The following is a 22,561-nucleotide window of genomic DNA, read 5'->3' as shown; positions in this document are numbered from 1 at the left end:
AGAAACTTATGGATATATGGAAGAGGCAGCACGCAAGGGAGAAGGAATACTCATATTATTCAAGTAGGCATAAAACATACTCAAGGATTGATATGTTTTTGTTGTCGTCCCATATTCAAGGGAGAGTTAGAAAAACTGAATAGAAAGCTAGTTTGCTATATGATCATTCACCCCTGTTACTAACAATAGAACTGGAGGACATCCCACCAAGAACATATCTTTGGCTTGGCTTCGCGGACGAAGATTTATGGAGGGGGTAAAAAGTCCACGTCAGCTGCAGACTCGTTTGTGGCTGACAAGTCCGATGCGGGACAGGCAGACACGATTGCAGCGGTTGCAGGGGAAAATTGGTTGGTTGGGGATGGGTGTTGGGTTTTTCCTCCTTTGCCTTTTGTCAGTGAGGTAGGCTCTGCGGTCTTCTTCAAAGGAGGTTGCTGCCCGCCAAACTGTGAGGCGCCAAGATGCACGGTTTGAGGCGATATCAGCCCACTGGCGGTGGTCAATGTGGCAGGCACCAAGAGATTTCTTTAGGCAGTCCTTGTACCTTTTCTTTGGTGCACCTCTGTCACGGTGGCCAGTGGAGAGCTCGCCATATAACACGATCTTGGGAAGGCGATGGTCCTCCATTCTGGAGACGTGACCCATCCAGCGCAGCTGGATCTTCAGCAGCGTGGACTCGATGCTGTCGACCTCTGCCATCTCGAGTACTTCGACGTTAGGGATGTAAGCGCTCCAATGGATGTTGAGGATGGAGCGGAGACAACGCTGGTGGAAGCGTTCTAGGAGCCGTAGGTGGTGCCGGTAGAGGACCCATGATTCGGAGCCGAACAGGAGTGTGGGTATGACAACGGCTCTGTATACGCTTATCTTTGTGAGGTTTTTCAGTTGGTTGTTTTTCCAGACTCTTTTGTGTAGTCTTCCAAAGGCGCTATTTGCCTTGGCGAGTCTGTTGTCTATCTCATTGTCGATCCTTGCATCTGATGAAATGGTGCAGCCGAGATAGGTAAACTGGTTGACCGTTTTGAGTTTTGTGTGCCCGATGGAGATGTGGGGGGGCTGGTAATCATGGTGGGGAGCTGGCTGATGGAGGACCTCAGTTTTCTTCAGGCTGACTTCCAGGCCAAACATTTTGGCAGTTTCCGCAAAGCAGGACGTCAAGCGCTGAAGAGCTGGCTCTGAATGGGCAACTAAAGCGGCATCGTCTGCAAAGAGTAGTTCATGGACAAGTTTCTCTTGTGTCTTGGTATGAGCTTGCAGGCGCCTCAGATTGAAGAGACTGCCATCCGTGCGGTACCGGATGTAAACAGCGTCTTCATTGTTGGGGTCTTTCATGGCTTGGTTCAGCATCATGCTGAAGAAGATTGAAAAGAGGGTTGGTGCCAGAACACAGCCTTGCTTCACGCCATTGTTAATGGAGAAGGGTTCAGAGAGCTCATTGGTGTATCTGACCCGACCTTGTTGGTTTTCGTGCAGTTGGATAATCATGTTGAGGAACTTTGGGGGACATCCGATGCGCTCTAGTATTTGCCAAAGCCCTTTCCTGCTCACGGTGTCGAAGGCTTTGGTGAGGTCAACAAAGGTGATGTAGAGTCCTTTGTTTTGTTCTCTGCATTTTTCTTGGAGCTGTCTGAGGGCAAAGACCATGTCAGTAGTTCCTCTGTTTGCGCGAAAGCCGCACTGTGATTCTGGGAGAATATTCTCGGCGACACTAGGTATTATTCTATTTAGTAGAATCCTAGCGAAGATTTTGCCTGCAATGGAGAGCAACGTGATTCCCCTGTAGTTTGAGCAGTCTGATTTCTCGCCTTTGTTTTTGTACAGGGTGATGATGGTGGCATCACGAAGATCCTGAGGCAGTTTACCTTGGTCCCAACAAAGCTTGAAAAACTCATGCAGTTTGGCATGCAGAGTTTTGCCGCCAGCCTTCCAGACTTCTGGGGGGATTCCATCCATACCTGCTGCTTTGCCACTTTTCAGTTGTTCGATTGCTTTATATGTCTCATCCAGGGTGGGAACCTCATCGAGCTCTAGCCTTAGGGGCTGTTGAGGGAGCTGGAGCAGGGCGGAATCTTGGACTGAGCGGTTGGCACTGAAAAGAGATTGGAAGTGTTCTGACCATCGGTTGAGGATGGAGATCTTGTCGCTGAGGAGGACTTTGCCGTCTGAGCTGCGCAGCGGGCTTTGGACTTGGGGTGAGGGGCCATACACAGCCTTTAGAGCCTCGTAGAAACCCCTGAAGTCGCCAATGTCTGCGCTGAGCTGGGTTCGTTTGGCGAGGCTAGTCCACCACTCATTTTGGATCTCCCGGAGTTTGCGCTGAAGATGGCTGCACGCGCGACGGAAGGCTTGTTTCTTCTCTGGACAGGACGGCTTTGTAAGGTGAGCCTGGTGGGCAGCTCGTTTCTTTGCCAGCAGCTCCTGGATTTCCTGGCTGTTTTCGTCAAACCAGTCCTTGTTTTTCCTGGAGGAGAAGCCCAGTACCTCTTCAGTGGATTGCAGTATGGTAGTCTTCAACTGATCCCAGAGGGTTTCAGGGGACGGGTCCGTGAGGCGGGTTGCATCGTCGAGCTTTGCTTTGAGGTTTGCCTGGAAGCTTCCTCTCGCTTCGTCTGACTGCAGGTTTCCAACATTGAACCTCTTTCTGGGGGCTTTATTGTTCCTGGGCTTTGGTTTGAAGTGAAGGTTGAGCTTGCAGCGAACCAGCCGGTGGTCAGTGTGGCATTCCGCGCTAGGCATGACCCTGGTGTGGAGCAGATCTTGTTTGTCACTTTCTCGCACCAGGATGTAGTCCAGGAGGTGCCAGTGTTTGGATCGGGGATGCATCCAGGTGGTCTTAAGGCTGTCCCTCTGCTGAAAAAGGGTGTTTGTAATGACAAGCCGCTGTTCTGCGCAGAGCTCCAACAGGAGGCGCCCATTGTCGTTGCACTTGCCGACGCCATGCTTGCCCAGGATTCCTGGCCAGGTTTCTGAGTCTTTGCCGACACGAGCGTTGAAGTCGCCCAGGATGAAAACCTTGTCGGCTGTAGGGGTGCGTTGGATGAGGTTGCGCAGGTCGGTGTAGAACTTGTCCTTTTCTGCTGGTTCCGCCTGGAGGGTTGGAGCATAGACACTGATGAGGGTGATGTGACGCTTGTTTTGAAGGGGGAGTCGCATGGACATGATTCGGTCCGAGAGGCCTGTCGGAAGGTTTTCGAGTTTGGAGTCAATGAAGCTCTTGACCATGAAGCCTACACCAGATAGGCGTCGTTCATCCGAAGGCTTGCCAGACCAGTAGAGTGTGTAGCCCGCGCCGCGTTCTTGGAGGCTGCCTACATCTGCCAGGCGGACTTCACTGAGAGCGGCTATGTCGATGTCAAGTCTGAGGAGTTCATGTGCAATGAGGGCAGACCGACGTTCAGGTCGGTGGCTGTCAGCCTTGTCTTGCATGGTTCTGATGTTCCAGCATGCTAGCTTGAGTTTGTGAGCATCTTTTGAGGGGGAGGACGTGGAGGGGGAGGTCGTGGAGGGGGAGGACGTGGAGGGGGAGGACGTGGAGGGGGAGGACGTGGAGGGGGAGGACGTGGAGGGGGAGGACGTGGAGGGGGAGGACGTGGAGGGGGAGGACGTGGAGGGGAGGACGTGGAGGGGGAGGACGTGGAGGGGGAGGACGTGGAGGGGGAGGACGTGGAGGGGGAGGACGTGGAGGGGGAGGACGTGGAGGGGGAGGACGTGGAGGGGGAGGACGTGGAGGGGAGGACGTGGAGGGGGAGGACGTGGAGGGGGAGGACGTGGAGGGGGAGGACGTGGAGGGGGAGGACGTGGAGGGGGAGGACGTGGACCTGTCCTCGGGCCTGCGCAAAGGAGCTTTTAGGTGGAGTGCAGTGTGCGCAGTACTGGCCCCACCCTTTACACCCATGGTTCGTGTGCCGTGGCCAAGCAAGCTGGGACGTGGCAGCGAGGTCCTTGGGTCGTAGGTTTTATATCGGAGTGGCCTTCTCCTATGCAGGTTTCTTACCCGGGCTGGAGGGGCCTGCCTCCCCTCCTAGGTCGGTCCATACTGCCTGGACCGGGGCCGAGGCCGCCGCAGCTCAACCTGTGCCTGGACTGGGGCCGCCGCCTCCCACTCTCTGCCCGGATCGGGGCCTCCCCCTGCCCCACTCGACCGAGGCCGGGGCCGTCATCTCCCCCTTGCTCCTGCCCGGATCGAGGCCGCCGCCGTCTACCCTTCGCCCGGACCGGGGCCGGGGCCGCTGCTGCTCTCCCTGTGCCTGGACTGGGGCCGCCGCCTCCCACTCCCTGTCCGGACTGGGGCCTCCGCCTGCCTCTCTCGACCGAGGCCGGGGCCGCCGTCTCCCCCTTGCTCCTGCCCGTATCGGGGCCGCCGCCGTCTACCCTTCGCCCGGACCGGGGCCGGGGCCGCTGCTGCTCTCCCTGTGCCCGGACTGGGGCCGCTGCCTCCAACTCTCTGCCCGTATCGGGGCCTCCGCCTGCCTCAGTCGACCGAGGCTGGGGCCGCCGTCTCGGCGGCGGCCCCGATACGGGCAGGAGCAAGGGGGAGACCAAGAACATATAGATGGAGATTAAACTCCATACTACTTAAAAGACAGGAATTTAGAGAATTTATTGAACGCCAAATTAAAATGTACTTTGAAATAAATACGGAATCAGTGAAAGACAAATTTATTCTATAGGATGCAATAAAAGTCTTCATTAGAGGGCAGATAAGTTATGTAACCAAGATGAAAAAGGACTACAATCGGGAAATAGAACAGTTGGAAAGGGAGATAGTAAGTACAGAAAAAGAACTAGCCACAAGGGACAATATAACAAAAAGAAGAGAATTGGAGGTCAAAAAAAAAATACGAAACATTACAAATGTATAAGGTGGAGAAGAACATAATGAAAATAAAGCAAAAGTATTATGAGCTAGGAAAAAAAACACACAAAATATTAGCCTGGCAACTTAAAACAGAACAAGCTAAAAGAATTGTATTGGCATCAAGGAAAAAGGACAAACAAATTACATATAATCCAATGGAGATTAATGAGAACTTTAAGGAACTTTATGAACAATTATACCAAACTGAGAACGAGGGGAAAGATGATAAAATAGAAGAGTTTTTAGCTAAAATTGAACTGCTAAAATTGCAAGAAGAGGAACAAAACAAACTGATAAAACCATTTGAAATAGAGGAAGTTACAGGATATATTAAAAAAGCTGCCGAACAATAAAACACCTGGAGAAGATGGATTCCCAATAGAATTCTATAAAACATTTAAAGACTTATTAATTCCTCCTCTCCTGGAAGTAATGAACCAGATAGAAGAAACATAAAACTTGCCAGATTCATGTAAGACAGAAATAATTACAGTAATACCAAAGACGGGGAAAGATCCACTAACACCAGCATCATATAGACCAATATCTCTACTTAAATCAGATTATAAAATAATAGCAAAATTATTAGCAAACAGATTAGCTGAGTGTGTACCAAAAATAGTAAAACAAGATTAAACTGGATTTAAGAAAAGACGAACAGATGTCTGTAAATTTATTAATTTAATTCATACAGTTCAAGGAAATAAGGTGCCAACAGTGGCCATTGCTTTAGACGCAGATAAAGCCTTTGACAGGGTAGAATGGAATTATTTATTCAAAGTATTACAGAGGTACAATCTACCAGAAAAATATATTAATTGGATTTAAGTATTATATAATGGACCACTGGCGAAGGTAACAGTAACTGGATATGTATTGAACCAATTTAAATTAAGTAGGTCAACTAGGCAGGGATGTCCACTATCTCCCTCACTGTTCGCTTTAGCAATAAAACCATTGGCAGAACTGATAAGAACAGAAAATAAAATAAAAGGGATAAAAATAAAGGAGAAGGAGTATAAAATCAGTTTATTTGCAGATGACATCATAGTATACTTAACAGAACCAGAAATATCAATAAAAGAACTACATAAGAAATTGAAGGAATATGGAGAAATACCAGGGTACAAGATCAACAGAAATAAAAGTGAAGCGATGCCAATGAGTAATGTGGATTATACAGAATTTTAAAAAGAATCACCATTTAAATGGCAAACACAAGCAACCCAATACCTAGGTATTAGATTAGATAATAATTTAAGCCACCTGTACAAATTAAATTATCAGCCATTAATAAAGAAATTACAGGAAGGCTTGGAACATTGGAAAGAATTGCCACTAGTGTTGATAGGGCAGGTGAATTGCATTAAAATGAATGTCTTCCCAAGGATACAATACTTATTTCAACGTTACCAATTCCCTTAACAGAGAAATTCTTCAATGAACTAAAGAGAATAATAAGGAAATTTTTATGGGAAGGGGGAGAAACCAAGGATTGTGTTAGATAAATTAACAGAGTGGTACAACCAAGGTGGTTTGCAGTTACCAAACTTTAAAAATTATTATAAGCAGCACATTTAAGGTATTAATCAGGTTTTTATCATATAAGGGAAAAACCAGACTGGGCTAAGATAGAGCTAGATAAAATAGGGGAGAAGGTACCGAAACATATACTTTATGAGTGGGATGAAAAGCTGGTGCAATATAAAAGCTCACCAGTACTGCATCATTTACTCAATATATGGAAGAAGATTTACTTAGAAAAGAAAAAGACAAATTACCAACTACCAAAATTATTATTGACGCAAAATCAGGTAATCCCTTTCACAATAGATAACCTTTCCTTTAGAGAATGGGAGAGAAAAGGAATCAAAAGAATAAAAAATTGTTTTTTGGAAAATAATTTATTAACATTTGAACAAATGAAGTACAAATATGGAATAACTCATGGTTCAATGTTTGCATACCATCAACTGAAAGCCTACTTAAAAGATAAATTGGGAAACAGACTGAGATTACCAGAAGGAAGCAGCTTTGAATATGTGATTACAGAAACAATGATAATAAAAAGATTTATAATGAACTTGTACATTAAGCTGCAAGAGAAGAAAAATGATGAAATAAGGTATAAACCCAAACAAAAGTGGGAAAAAGATTTAAACATCAAGATAAAAAATGAAACATGGGAAAAGTTATGCTCTGGAACTATTAAGAGTATAATAAACACAAGGTTATGCATGATACAGTATAATTGGTTACACAGGTTATATATCACGCCCCAAAGTTAAATAAATGGGAACCAACATTATCAGATAGATGTTTTCGCTGTAAGAAGGAAATGGGAACAACAGTACATGCAATTTGGGCATGTGAGAAAGTGGGAAAAGTTTTGGGAAGATCTAAATCAGGTATTAAATAAAATCACAAAAAGCAACATATCAAAAAATCCAGAGATCTTTCTTCTAAGTAATATAAAAAGTAAAGAATTAGGCCTCAAACTGGACGAAGCATAAAAATGATTTATTATGATAGCCTTAGCTGTAGCAAAAAAATGTATAATGTCAACTTGGAAATCAGAAGAGAGCCTGACAGTACAGCAATGGTACATGGAAATGAATAAATGTATTCCATTGGAAAAAATAATATATAATTAAAAAAATAAAGTTACATTATTTGAACAAATTTGGGAACCGTACATGGAACATAACAGAGAGGGCTTGCCTCGGACCTCCACCCCCTAAAATAATAAGACGAAAAAATGACTTGATCCAGTATATAAAAGGAGATGACACAATTTTCTTGTTTATTTTCATTGTGTGATGACATTGTTAATAGTTTTATTGTATTGTATATGTTGAACGTTTAATGGGTTTGGAGGGGAGTGGCAGGAGGGAAGGGAAGGTAGGGAGGAAAAAAGGGGAGAAAATGCCACTGTGTATATTTAAGAGGGAAATGTTTGTATGTATTTTGATTGATATGGTTCACAGTGTGAAAAATAATTTTTTTTTAAAAAAAGTAGAACATAAAAGAAGACAGCACAGGAATTAGTGATTCGGTCCACGTCTGCACCTATCAGACCTCATCCCCTTTTTTCTGCACAATATCCACATCCCTCCACTTGTTGAAGTATCAGTTGAGTTCAAGCTCAAATTCATTGCCAGACATACAAAAATGCAGTGTGTTCCAGGCATATATCACAGCTGGAAACAGGCCCTTTTTCCATGCCAGCTAAGTTGTCTACCTGAGGGAGTCCCATTTGCCTGAATTTGACCTATATCCCTTTCTCTATACTTCCCCTGCATATGTATGGTTTGTCTGTATGTATGTTATGCCTGGTGGTGTTGTGTGTTTTGCACCGGGGACTGGAGAACATTGTTTCATTGGGTTGTACTTGTGTAATCAGATGACAATAAACTTGACTCAACTTTTCCTATACATGTGCCATATGTCCTACAAACTGTGTAATTGTACCAACTAATTTGGCAGGTCATTCCATATACCTACTAGCCTCATGTGAAAAGGTTGCCCCTCAGATCCCTTTTAAATATTTACTCTCTCACATTAAATCTAACAAAAATGCCTTTTGTTTTAGTCTTTAGTTTCCCTTGGGAGTGGGGGGGGGGGGGGGGGGAACTGTGAGCATCCAATTTATCTATGCTCTGTTCAAAATGCTTTCAGAAGAATGTGATAGTGCTGGAGAAGATGCTGAAGAGATTCACCAGTACTTTGCCTGGCAAGGAGCAGTTAGCTCCAAGGAGAGACTGTAGAAGCTGGGTCTAGTGTGAAGAAGTGATTGAGGTACATAACATTATGAGGGGTGGACTGCAGGAAAGAATTTCCCCTATCAGAGGTGGGTAAAATTATAGGATGTGGCGGCCCGCCACTGCGGAGATCGAGCCAGCACATTGCACAGTAGTCAACAGCAGCTTTACACACTGTAACACGTACCTTAACACAGCGAACCGGCACGGTTGAAAGCTGGAGCAGTATAAGGCCAGCAGCCCTAAAATGGCACTGGCTAAGCTGCCCAGCTAACAGATCAATAACAGGCTGGGGAAGAAGGATATTCACATGCAAGAATGTTCCCGCCCACTATTGTTATTAATTCAATCAAACAAATGGTGGGAACTCAAACTGTAAAAAAAGGAGCCTTTCTAGCCTCAATAAATCTCAGATCTTCATCTCCCATACAGTGAGTGTGTATGTTTCTTTGCAGCAGTCGACTACAAGGACACATTTAGGGTCGAATGCAAGGGGCACCTTCTTTACCCAGAGAGTGGCAAGTACCTTGAATGCACTGACTGAGAGAATGGTTGCTGGATCTCTGACAGAATTGGTGTCTAGATTAGCATTTGAATTGTCTCGGGACCAAATTCTGGGAAATAGGATTAATATTGAAGAGGGTCCTCTGATTGGGATGAATGTGCTGCTTCAGGCTTTTGTGGAATAGTCAATCACTGACCTGCTTCCATTTTTGTGTTGGCAATCAACATTTGTCTTAGATGCTTCAGAAGCCCTGGCCAGGCAAAGGTACTGAACTGCAAAGAGGTGTCAGACATCTGTGGGATGTTCATCGGGCTGAGTAATTTATACTCTGGATGTGTTACCAAACTTTCCAGCAGATCACCTGCAGGTGGAGAAAAAAAATCAAAGATCAGTTGCTCTCTTTAAGGCAATGATCAGAAACAAAATTATTTGAGGTGAACAAGTCATGAAATTTGATGTTTTGCGGCAGGTTCATAGTGCAAACATTCATATTATAAACATCTTACAACATTATTATTAAAGTTAAAAATAATATTGCACAAAAAGTAAGGCAGTGGCTTTGGCTCATTTATTATTCAGGAATCTGATGGGGAAGCTGACCTTATGCTGTTGAGTGCTCATCTTTAGGTTCCTGTACCTTTTTCCCGATGGTAGCAGAGTGAAGAGAGCAGGTGGTGGAGGGCTTTGAGAATAGAGGCTGCTTTTTTAATACACCGCCTCATGTAGATGTCCTCGATGGAGTAAAGTCTGGTGCCTGTGATGTCGCAGGCCGAGTTAACAACCCTCTGGAGTTTATTCTTGTCCTGAGAGTTGGTGCCTCCATACCAGACAGTGATGCAATCAGCCAGAATGCTCTTCACAGTACACCTACAGAAGTTTACAAGACTCTTTGGTGACATACCGAATCTCCTCAGGCACCTCAAAAAGTATAGCCGCTAGCGAGCCTGCTTTGTGATTGCTTCAACATGGAGGCTCAGGACATACTAGGAGATGTTGATACCCAGGAATTTGAAGTTCTTGGCCCTCTTCACTACTGAGCTCTCGATGAGGTCTGAATCAAGTTCACCTGACTTTCTCCTGGAGTCCACAATCATCTCCTTGGTTTTGCTGATGCTGAGCACAAGGTTGTTGTCATTGCACCTTTCAAAGAGCTGATCTATTTCCCTCCTGTACGCTTTCTCATTGTCATTTCTGATTCTGCTGACAACTGTGGTGTCATCGGCAAACTTGTAGACAGCATTAGAATTGTGCATGGCCACACAGTCATGGATGTATAATGAGTAGACCAGTGGGCTAAGCATCCATCCTTGGGGAGCAGCTGTGTTGATAATCAGTGAGGAGGAGACATTTCCAATTCGTACTGACTGTGGTCTTCCAATGAGAAAGTCAAGGATCCAGTTACAGAGTGGGGTTCAGAGGCCTAGAGTTTTTAAGCTTCTTGACCAGCACTGAGAGAAAAATGGTATTGAAGGCCGAGTTGTAGTAATTGCAGTTTTCGAGATGATCCAGAGCTGAGTGGAGAGCCAGCGATAATTGCATCTGCTGTGGAGCAATTGTGATCATAGGCAAAATGCAACATGTCCAGATCTTAGGTATGTGTTAATTCTGGCCATGACCAGAAGCATTTCATCACAGTAGAAGTTAGTGCTACCAGGCAGTAGTCGTTTTGGCAGCCCACACTACTCTTCTTCAGTACTGGGATGATTGATGCCCTTTTGAAGCAGGTGGGAACCTCTGACTGCCACAATGAGAGGTTGAAAATGTCCATGAACACTCCAATGAGTTGGTTGGTGCAGATTTTCACTATCCTGCCAGGAATGCCGTTAAGCCCTGTTGCCTTGAGTGATGATGTTCTGACGTCACCCTCAGAGACAGATATCACAGGGTCCTCAGCTTTTTTAGGGATTCCAGTAGGCATAGTTTGGTTCTTCTTCTCAAAGCAGACAAAGAAGATTTAATGAATAATCCCAGGCAGAGGCTGAGGTATTCACTGAATCCATGTTGGTTAGCAGCACCGCTCTCCAGTCAGCCTCATGTTCCATATCTATAACTCAGCAAGTTAATATCCTTCCAGTATCTATCCAGTATCACATATCTTCATGGCTAGTAAATCCAAAGTCATTATCATTCACTGTGTGTGTGTGTGTGTGTGTGTGTGTGTGTGTGTGTGTGTGTGTGTGTGTGTGTGTGTGTGTGTGTGTGTGTGTGTGTGTGTGTGTGTGTGTGTGTGTCTCTATATATATATATATGTGTGTGTGTGATATGTTTGCACATGTATATATATTTGTGTATGTGTGTGTCTATATAAATATATATATATATTATATTTTTTTTCTTTGGCTTGGCTTCGCGGACGAAGATTTATGGAGGGGGTAAAAAGTCCACGTCAGCTGCAGGCTCGTTTGTGGCTGACAAGTCCGATGCGGGACAGGCAGACACGGTTGCAGGGGAAAATTGGTTGGTTGGGGTTGGGTGTTGGGTTTTTCCTCCTTTGCCTTTTGTCAGTGAGGTGGGCTCTGCGGTCTTCTTCAAAGGAGGTTGCTGCCCGCCAAACTGTGAGGCGCCAAGATGCACGGTTTGAGGCGTTATCAGCCCACTGGCGGTGGTCAATGTGGCAGGCACCAAGAGATTTCTTTAGGCAGTCCTTGTACCTTTTCTTTGGTGCACCTCTGTCACGGTGGCCAGTGGCGAGCTCGCCATATAACACGATCTTGGGAAGGCGATGGTCCTCCATTCTGGAGACGTGACCCATCCAGTGCAGCTGGATCTTCAGCAGCGTGGACTCGATGCTGTCGACCTCTGCCATCTCGAGTACTTCGACGTTAGGGATGAAAGCGCTCCAATGGATGTTGAGGATGGAGCGGAGACACCGCTGGTGGAAGCGTTCTAGGAGCCGTAGGTGGTGCCGGTAGAGGACCCATGATTCGGAGCTGAACAGGAGTGTGGGTATGACAACGGCTCTGTATACGCTTATCTTTGTGAGGTTTTTCAGTTGGTTGTTTTTCCAGACTGTTTTGTGTAGTCTTCAAAAGGCGCTATTTGCCTTGGCGAGTCTGTTGTCTATCTCATTGTCGATCCTTGCATCTGATGAAATGGTGCAGCCGAGATAGGTAAACTGGTTGAAAAATATTATATATATATATATATATAAAATATATATATATTATATATATATATATAATATATATTATATATATATATATATATAATATATATATTATATATATATGTATGTTGATATGTGTGTGTGTGTGTGTGTGTGTGTGTGTGTGTGTGTGTGTGTGTGTGTGTGTGTGTGTGTGTGTGTGTGTGTGTATATATATATATATGAGAGAGAGATCTCCAGAAGTCATAAAGATATAATGACATATTATTTTCCACATTAGTGTATTATTTTTATTTTGGACAATTTTTGAGTGAAATAAAGGAAAAGAGCACGATGCAAAAATTTGGGCACCCCAAGAGATTTGAGCTCTCAAATAACTTTTACCAAGGACTCAGACCTTAATTAGCTTGTTAGGGCTATAGTTCACCTCATCATTAGGAATGGCCAAGGTTTTATAAATATCCTGACTCCTCAAACCTTGTCCCAACAGTTACAGCCATGGACTCCTCTAAGCAAGTGTTAGCACTCTGTAAGTTAAAATAAATGATGCCCACCAAGCAGGAGAAGGCGATAAGAAGATAACAAACTGTTTTCAGGTGGCCATTTCCTCTGTTCATAATGTAATTAAGAAATGGCAATTAACAGGAACGGAGAAAGTCAAGTTAAGGTCTAGAAGACCAAGAGAACTACTCATAGGATTGCTCGAAAGGCAAATCAAACCCCTGTTTGACTGCAAAAGACCTTCAGAAAGACTTAGCAGACTCTGAAGTGGTGGTGCCCTGTTCGACTGAGCAGCAACACCTGGGCAAATATGACCTTCATGGAAGAGTCATTGTGTGATGACATTGTTTAATGGGTTCAATGTATTGTATATGTTGAACGTTTAGTGGGTGGGGAGGGGGGGTGAAGGAGGGAGAGAAGGGAGGGGGGGAAAGGGGAGAAAATGACACTGTGTATATTCAAGAGGGAAATGTTTATGTGTATTTTGGTCAATATAGTTCAAAGTGTGAAAAATAAAACAATTTACAAAAAAGTCATCAGAAGAAAACAGTTTTGCATCCTCACCACAACTTCAGCTTCAGAAGTATGCAAAGGAACATATAAATAAGCCTGATGCATTTTGGAAACTTGTGGAATGATGAAGTAAAAATTGAACCTTTTGGTTGCAATGAGCAAAAGAATACCTCTCTAACTGTTAAGCATGGGGGTGGATCGATCATGCTTTGGGCTTGTGTTGCAGCCAGTGGCACGGGGAACATTTCACTGGTAGAGGGAAGAATGAATTCAATTAAAATACCAGCAAATTCTGGAAGCAAAATTTACAGCATCTATTAAAAAAAAGCTGAAGCTGAACCCTAACCCTAAAACAGGATAATGATCCTAAGCACACCTCAAAATCCACAATGGACTACCTCAAGAGGCACAAGCTGAAGGTTTTGCCATGGCCCTCACAATCCCCTGACTTAATCATCATCGATAAACTGTGGATAGACCTCAAAAGAGCAGTGCATGCAAGACGGCCCAAAAATCTCACAGAATCTTCCTTTTGCAAGGAAGAATGGGTGCAAATCCCCCAAATAAGAATTGAAAGACACATAGCTGGCTACAGAAAGCATTTACAAGCTGTGATACTTGTCAAAGGGGGTGTTACTAAGCACTGACCATGCAGAGTACCCAAACCTTTGCTTCAGGCCCTTTTCCTTTTTTTGAAACCGTAAAAGATGGAAATAAAAAATAACTTGCTTGAAGTATTAAAGAAATGTGTCATCTTTAAATTGATACCTTTTGGAAATCAGGTCATTTTTCTTATTCACTTAGCTATTCATTAACACCAATCCCTGTGGAATAGCATTGTCATAGGCTGCCAGCCCAAATAGCAGACATCCACTACATAACCCCACCTTCCATGAGCCAGCAAATTTCACATCCAAACTGTCAGTTCTCCATGGATCTACACCTTCTGAATGTGTTCACCATGAGGGACTTTGTCAAATGCCTTAAAGTCCACATGTACAACATCCACTGTCATACACCTCATTAACCATCTTTGGCACATCATTAAAAAACAAATTGTTAAGACGCTAACTGCCCCTCAGAACGCCATGTTGACTGTTCCTAATCTTACTACAGGCACCTTATCCCAAAGTATCTTTGCCATAGTTTCCTTACCACAGCGCACCGGGTTTTACTGTGGGAAACCTTGGTGGTGGGGTTGTGCAAGACTACAAACTTCAGATGGTGTAGCTATTGGAATATGGTGGAGGGGGCCAGTCATCACCAGGTGCATGGGAGGGCAGAATCAATAACGTAGAATAGAGATTACAACGTTATTGAACGGTAGAGCAGGCTTCAGAGGCTGAATTACCTTCTCTTGTTCCTGATTAGGTTCCTTATTTTCCCACCATGAAACGCATGCCCTCAACTGAGTCCCCGCCTGATTGTGAAGGTACGAGAAATAATTAAATTGGGAAAGGAATTAACAGGAAACAGCACAGTTAAATACAAAAAGGTTACTTCTTACCAAGAGGATTTGATCCATATTTAGTCACGTGGCATCTGGTATATGCTGGTTGCAAGACACTTGCAAGTTGGTGAGTAATTACTTTGTTAATGTCCATGAAGGAGATCTGCTTTATATTCAGCAGCTGTGAACAAATCTTGTGAATGATGTCATTCTCATGAATGAGCAGTGCATCCGAAGACTGATACAAGTGAGACAGTGTCAACAATGTATTGTAATTCTGAACAATTACCTGAAAAACAAAATTCTCCTTGAGAAAAAAAAATGTAAAAACACAAAATGACAAAGCAATCCCCACTGCCTGTTGCTATGCCTTGCTCCTTATGTCATTCCAGTGAAATATCTCTTCAACCATCCCACTGGAATTTTCTAATACATGCTGGATCCCTGCTGCATATCGAAATCCCTTCCATCAATCCTCAAAAACTATGTACTGTTGAGCTCAGTGCCTACTCTCCTATTTCTGAAATGAACTCACAACCCCCCCCCCCCATGTTACCCAGTAAACATATTCCGCTGCCCTGTTCCCTTAATTAACACCCCCCCCCCCCCCCCCACAACTCTGATGATGTTGAGGCCTAGATGCAGAACTCAATTATATTTCTACTGTTGAATTTACAACAAAACACCTGTGTTCTGATCCCTTATTTTGAGATTGTTATTCCTGGTCTTGACACCCTAGCCTACAGCAATATCAACACTGTGCAGGGCATTGAGTAGTGAAGTAGGGAACTGATGTTGCAGTTACATAAAACTTTGGTTTGGCAACAATTAGAGTGCAGTGTACTCCATAAAAACAATCTATGATTGTCCATCCTTTTCTCATCTAGTTTATCATCACCCGATTGTATTTATACAATCAGATGAAACAGTGTTTCTCCATACTACAGTGCACACAGATGATGTTTCTCACACAACACATAATAATCACGTGCACACAAAAAAGAATTGGTAGAAGGGTGCTGGGCTGTCTGGAGGTCTGTGTCTGGTGGTGTTCTATAGGGGGCAGTGATGGAACCCTTGTCGTTTGTGATATAAATAAAAGTAGATTAGTAAGTCTGCAGATGAAACATAGATTAGCGGAGCTGTGAACAGTGTAGAAGCCCATCAAAGGATATAAATCAGGTACAGATATGGGCAGAGAAATAAGTGAAGGAGTTTATTATTTGTACTTTGGGAGGTCAAATACAAGGTGGAATATACATTTAACAACAGGATTCTTAAACGGGGGATATGGCATGCTTGCCTTTGTCAGCTGGGACAGAGTGTAAGAATAAGGAAGTTGTGTTGCAGTTATATAAAACTTTGGTTAGGCTGCACCTGGGGTTTTGTACGCAATCCTGATCGCCCCATTACAGGAAGGATGTGGAGTCTTAGTAATCTTAATAAAGAGTATGAAACAGATTTCCCAGGATGCTGCAATCCCGGGCTCCCCATTACAGGAAGCATGTGGAGGCTTAGGAAAGGGTATGGAAGATATTACTCACGATACTGTCTAGATTAGAGGGTGTGACCATCACAGAGGCTGTGAATTTGATGAACAGTATCTGTAACCTTGGGTCTCTATAAAAGAAACCAAGTAAATTATTCAGAATATTTATACACATTTATTTTGTAATTTTATGTATGTATGTGATTATTACATGCTGTGTCATTGGAGATTGAGGTCCGGAGAAACACTATTTTATCTGGCTGTATTTGTACATTCAGGTGATAATAAACTTGAACTTGAGAATTTGTAGCAAAATGGCTATAAAACAAATCAGTAAGCATTGGTTCCAGGTCGTCAATCAAATTGAAATCTGGTCAGAAATGGTATTCCACAGGGAACACTTTTATTAACTGTTTATGCAAATGATTTGTATTGGATGCAATTTCAATTTAACGAGTACCAATCTGAAGGAAGAGTCTGACATAGAACAAAATGTTCATAAACTTGCCTTGGTGGACCTGTATTTTGCAACTTTAATATCAAATAGTGTCAGGGAGAACAATTAAAAGAGCTTCGCAAATAAGGGTCTAAAAATATTCTTGGGGAGAGATGCACAAACTTTTACAACTGCAGAATTGTAGGTTAATAAGATCATACAGTTCTTAAGAAGTAGAACTGAGAGTAAAGGTAGTCTTAAACTTGCAACCTTGGTTAAACCACACTTGGAGCTATGTGCACAGATGCAGTTATCCTATTAAAAGCACAATAGAAGTTAATAAACTGGATGATTATTCAAAGATAGGCTACTAATCAAGTATTCTGATGACCTGTCTCTGATTTACAATTTTAACTGTTTCTCTCTCCATGACCCACAAAATAGTTTGTGGAGGGGTTAGTATGCTTTTACAGCACCAGTGACCCAGATTTCAATCCAGAATTGTCTGCAAGGAGCTTGTAATGTGACCGCTTAGGTTTCCTCCAGATTCCTCTCACATAACAAAGACATCTGGGGCTCGATGGTCAATTGGTCACATGAGTGTATTTGAGCACCACAGGCTCATAGGGCTGGAAGGGCCTGTTAATGTGCTGTGTTTCTGAATTACATTTAAATATCTCTTGTACGTTATTATTATTGATACAGAGATAATCTGTATTCTCACTATAGAATCTAGAGAACATTAATTCAGAGAGGAATTAAATAAGTGATTCAATGGCAACAAATGATCAATTATCAGTCTTCTTTCAGCAGTGGTAATGGAATCCCCCACTTCTACTCATGGAAGTCAGTTCAGCATCTCATCCAAAATATAGCATCTCTCCAATGGGCCAATATTCCTGTTCCTCCATCTATCAATGGTGAACTCGGGTGCCACTCTGGATCACATAAAAAACAGAGGTAACAGGCTGTGTGGCTCAAGCCTATTCTGTCATTCAATAACTTCAAGGTCCATACAGAATGTTTTCCCCATCAACATGAACCCCAATTTCCAGCATTAGGACTCATCCCTCTATGCCTTAAATTTAAATTCAGACATACAGCACAGTAACAGGTCGTTTCGCCCCACAAACCTACGCCACCCAATTACACCCAATTGATGGTACATTTCAAACAGTGGGAGCAAACCGGAGGCCCCCAAGGAAAACCCATGCAGACACGAGGAGAATGTACAATCACCCTATAGATAGCACAGGATTCAAACTCGGGCCCCTATCGCTGGTGCTGAAACAGTCATACACTAACCTTGCCTATTTATATCTGTCTAAACACCACTTCAATGTGTGATTTAACTCCTTCACTGGCAGTGCATTTCAGACATCAACCACTCTTTTTTTAAAATAAAAACTTGCGTCTTTGTTACATAAAGAAGGTTGCGTGACTTGAGTTTCTCCCAAAATTTTGTGTAATTATTTCTTGTTTAACTAGATCCCATTAAATCTCTTTCCTCCTTCGTTAAACCTATGCCCTCTTGCTTTATTACCCCCACAAATGAAAAAAAAGATTTGAACCATCATCCCCATCAATGCCTCTCACAATTTTGTGTACTCCGAGCAGGTCTCCTTTTTTCAGAGAAAATAATCCCAGACAATCCAATTTCTCACCACATCTCATGCCCTCCACTGCGACCCACTGTGAGATTCTGGTGAATCTCCTCTGCACTCTCTACAGCACAGTTGTCTTCTAAATACTCTACCCTTCTTTTGAGATTTTATCCCCAGTTTGAGACTCTGCAGCAAGAGGAAACATCCTCCTTTCTCCTGAGAATTTGTACATTTGACTCAGGTCACATCTTACTTTTCTGGATTCTAAGCCAAGGTCTATGATACAGGGCAGCTCGAGTAACATAAGGTAGTAGTGTAATGCTATTATAGTGCCAGCAACCTAGGCTTGAATCCAGTGGTGTCTATAAGTTCTCCCCGAGTCTGCGTGGGTTTCCTCTGGGTGTTCCAGTTCCCTCCCGCCGTTTAAAATGTATGTAAATTGGGTGTAATTGGGCAGCACAACTTGTGGGCTGGAAGGGTCTGTTACCATGCTGTATGTCTAAAAATAATTTAAAAATTAATACTTGGGTTCTTCTCACATGGCAGACCTACAGATCAGGAACCAGTTTGGTGGGTCTTAATTTCACTCTCCCTCGGGCAACAGTATCCTATTTTAGGAAGGGAGATCATAATAATCAATACCCAGTATGATAACATAAAGTCATCTTTACTCTGTACTTGCATTATCCAACAGTAAAGCCAATATTTAATTTACCTTCCTAGCTGTAATGGCAGTTTAGCTTTGTGGACATACATCAAAATCTCCCAACAAATAGTTAATTTGAAAGGATAACCACATCATACTCCATCTGCTATGTCATCACCCACTTACTCAGCTAATCTATATACCCTCTTTAATACCCTTTATTCTCATTCCCAATTAGTTTTCACAGCATTCATGGTTTTTGGACCATGCCTGATCCCATTAAAATAAAGAGAGCTGATTGCAGCATTGAGAGTGTTACTGAACAAAGAATTGTTAGAGGAATTCAGCAGGTCTGATAACATTCATGGGCAGAGATAGTCAGTCAACCTTTTAAGTCAAAAGCCTTTATCAAGACAAAGCTAAACAAAAAGAATCAATTAGAATTTATTGTACGTAAGTGTCGTGAAATTTGTTGTTTTGCAGCATTAAAGGTGCAAATATTAAATCTATAAATTGCGTTTAAAAAATAAATAATAGTGCAAAAGAAGAGAAAGAGAGGTAGTGTCTGTGGTTCATTATCCGTTCAGAAATCTGATGGTGGAGGGGAAGAAGCCATTTTTGTGCCGCTGATTGTTCGTATTCAGGCTCCTGTACCTCCTTCCCGATGGTAGCAGTGTGAAGAGTGTTAACGATAGAGGCTTCTTTCTTAAGACACCACTTCTTGTAGATGTCCTCAATGGAGAGAAGACTACTGCCCATAATGCCACTGGTCGAATTCACAACTCTCTGTAGCCTTTTTCTGTTCCGTGCATTGACACCTCTATATCAGACAGTGATGCAATCACTCAAAATGCTCTCCACAGTACACTTGTAGAAATTCGCAAGAGTCTTTGGTGACATTCCAAATCTCCCCAAACTCTTCACAAATCATAGCCACTGGTAGCCTTTTTTTGCGATTGCATCGACATGGAGGCCCCAGGACAAATCTTCAGAGATGTTGACACCCAGGAATTTCAAGACAAGTCACCTTTATTTATCATTTATATCATGCTCACATGATAAAGACAAGATAGTGTTTCTCCAGGAGCACAGAGCATATTGACATAAATATAAGAATATAAGTTAAAATAGAAATTAAACACAATAAAATATTAAGACATATACAATAAAAGTCCACAGTATCCTATCCACATATGTCCTGAGAATTCAGGAGCCTGATGGCTTGGGAAAAAAGCTCTTGCTCATTCTGGACATTAGAGCCCAAGTGCTATGGTACCTCCTACCAGATGACAGAAGGGAGAACAGTTTACATGAGGGGTTTGTGGGGTCCTTCACAATGTTTATGGCCCTTTGCCTGCATCGAATTTTGTAGATGCTTTTGCAGAGGCCCCAGTGATCTTTTCCACTGACTTCACTATCAGGGTCTTGTGGTCCGAGGTAGTAGCTTCCAAACCAGGCAGTGATGCAGTTGTACAGAATGCTCTCAATTCATCCTCTGTAGAATGCAGTGAGGATGGAGAATGGGAGATGAACTTTCCTCAGCCTTTGCAGGAAGTAGAGGCAGTACTGAGCTTTCTTGGCAATGGAGCTGAAGTTAAGGGACCAGGTAAGATCCTCCTCCAAGGGCACTCCAAGGAAGTTGATACCATTGATGACCTCAACAGTCAAGCCATCAATGGTCAGCAGAGAGTGGACCCTCCCAGGCCCTCCTGAGGGCGAGAGCCATCTCTTTTGTTTTAATAACTTTTAGACACAGGTTGTTGGGTCTGCGCCAGTCCATTAGTGACCATACCTCATCTCTGTATGCTGACTTCTCATTCTTACTAATAAGGCCAACCACAGTCATGTTGTCAGCGAACTTGATGATGTGGTTCAAGCTGTGTTTAGCTGTACAGTTGTGGGTCAGCAGAATGAACAACAGCAAGCTAACCATGCTGCCCGGGGGGTGGGGGGGTGGTGCTGTGCTTATTGTGATAGTCTTGGAAGTGCTGTTACCAATCCGAACTGCCTGAGATCTCTCCAAAAGAAAGTCAAGAATCCAATTGCAGAGGGAGGTGCTTAGACTCAGCAGGCTCAATTTGAGGTTCTTAACCCTTTCCACCATTGACCGTTAATGAGGACTGCTTTGTTTTCTCTTGATTTTCCCTTTCTGAAGTCCACAATCAGTTGCTCAGTTTTGCTAACATTGAGAGCAAGGTTGTTGTTGTAACACCATTCAACTAGCTGATCCATCTCACTCCTGTACACTTCCTCATTGACATCTGTTATTCTGCTGACAACCGAAACGTCATGAGCAAATTTCTAGGTAGCATTTGATTTGTGCCAAACCACACAGGCATGGGGTTAGAGTGAGTATAACAGTGGGCTAAGCACTCATCTTTGAGGTGAGCTTATGTTGATTGTCAGTGAGGAGACATTGTTTCTGATTTGAACTGACTGTGGTCTTCCGATGAGGAAGGACCCAGTTGCAGGGTAGGAGGGGAGGGTTGCAGGTTTTGGAGCATGCTGAACAATACTGAGGGTATGATGGCATTGAAAAGGGAGCTGTAATCATTGAAGAGTAGCCTGATGTATGTATTGCTGTTGTCTCGGTGATCCAGAGTTGAGCGGAGTCAGTGACCTTCAATCATGAGTGAATCCATTCTCTCACTCAGCCCCACTGCTCAGCCTTCTCTGCATAACTCTTGATGTCTTGATTAATCAAAATCCTATCAATCTCTGCCTTAAATACACCCAGTGACTTGGGAATCAGTAGGTTTGAATAGATATCACTGGATAGTTTAATCCCAGAAATTGGAGACAGAGAGGTCAAAGAAGGGGAGAGAGATATCAGGAAAAGTCCAGGTAAATTTAAGGAAGTTGGCAATGAATTTAACAAAATTATCAACTTCTGCACAGGTAACAGGATGTAGCATTATGTAGCAGAGGAAGAGTTGAAGAGTGGTATCCAGCTACGAGATCATTGAGTTTTTTTTAAATTTTAGGTAACCCCCTCTGCCATCTGATTCCACTGTTTCCTTCTTTTCTTTACCTACTTCTGTACATTTTTTCTTCTAACTTTTCTTTCTTCCCTTCTTAATGGTTTCTCTCTTGACCTACATTTCCACTTCTCCCATCTGTCCTACATTACCTCTGGGTCCCTCCTCGATTCTTCCTGCCCCCCTTTATAAATGTAATTTCATCTATTCTATTTAATCTTGATGAAGGGTTTCAATTCAAAACATTAACTGACCATTGTTACAGAGTTCTGTGTTGTGTATTGGCCTATGTGTTGTGTGGTTTTATGTTAAAAAGTGACAGTTTGCATTAGAGAGCCAAGGTGAAGGTGGCCTCCTGAGAGAGTGGGAGACGGACTGAGCGTGTGCAGAAAATGAAAAAAAAATTCTGGTCTTGGACGATAAACCACCACTGGGTGGTGCTGTGGAGTGGAAGGTGGCCCAAAACATGAGTCATTGTCTGGAAGACAGTTTAGAATGTTGGGATTTCAAAAAGGGATGAACATTCCAAAGGCAGCCAGAAGGATCCAGACCAAGCCAGTTGTTCCTCTCTCTGCAAGCAACACAAGACAACTTCCAATTTTTGCTCTCTCTCTCTCTCTCACTCTCTCTCAAAGATCTTTTGGCTTCAGTTTACCAAACAAACTGAATTTTGTTTATGATCTTTGCTTCGGTTGGAATCGAAGTTTTGTGAGT

The 22,561-nt window shown here is 43.2% G+C and overlaps 1 protein-coding gene across 5 annotated transcripts in view; it reads right to left on the bottom strand.

The window, feature by feature from the left end:
- Window positions 1-22,561, bottom strand: part of tubd1 (tubulin, delta 1) — a 51,248-nt gene that overhangs the window by 11,983 nt on the left and 16,704 nt on the right. For 4 of the 5 annotated variants that reach the window (XR_011339997.1, XM_069884588.1, XM_069884589.1 and 1 more), the window contains 2 exons: window positions 14,752-14,983; window positions 9,321-9,485 (listed from right to left, as the gene is read on the bottom strand). Coding sequence is in view for 4 of the 5 variants with exons in the window: in XM_069884588.1 (XP_069740689.1) it covers window positions 9,321-9,485; window positions 14,752-14,983 (397 nt within the window). In the remaining variant the exon portion in view is untranslated. Of the gene's footprint in view, window positions 1-9,320; window positions 9,486-14,751; window positions 14,984-16,238; window positions 16,315-22,561 lie in introns of all 5 variants that reach the window. The other variant, XM_069884591.1, reaches the window with a different exon arrangement.

Source organism: Narcine bancroftii, chromosome 6 (assembly GCF_036971445.1).
Source record: "Narcine bancroftii isolate sNarBan1 chromosome 6, sNarBan1.hap1, whole genome shotgun sequence".
Classification (NCBI taxonomy): domain Eukaryota; kingdom Metazoa; phylum Chordata; class Chondrichthyes; order Torpediniformes; family Narcinidae; genus Narcine; species Narcine bancroftii.
The sequence above is the reverse complement of the archived record's forward strand: the minus strand, read 5'-3'. Positions and strand labels throughout refer to the sequence as shown.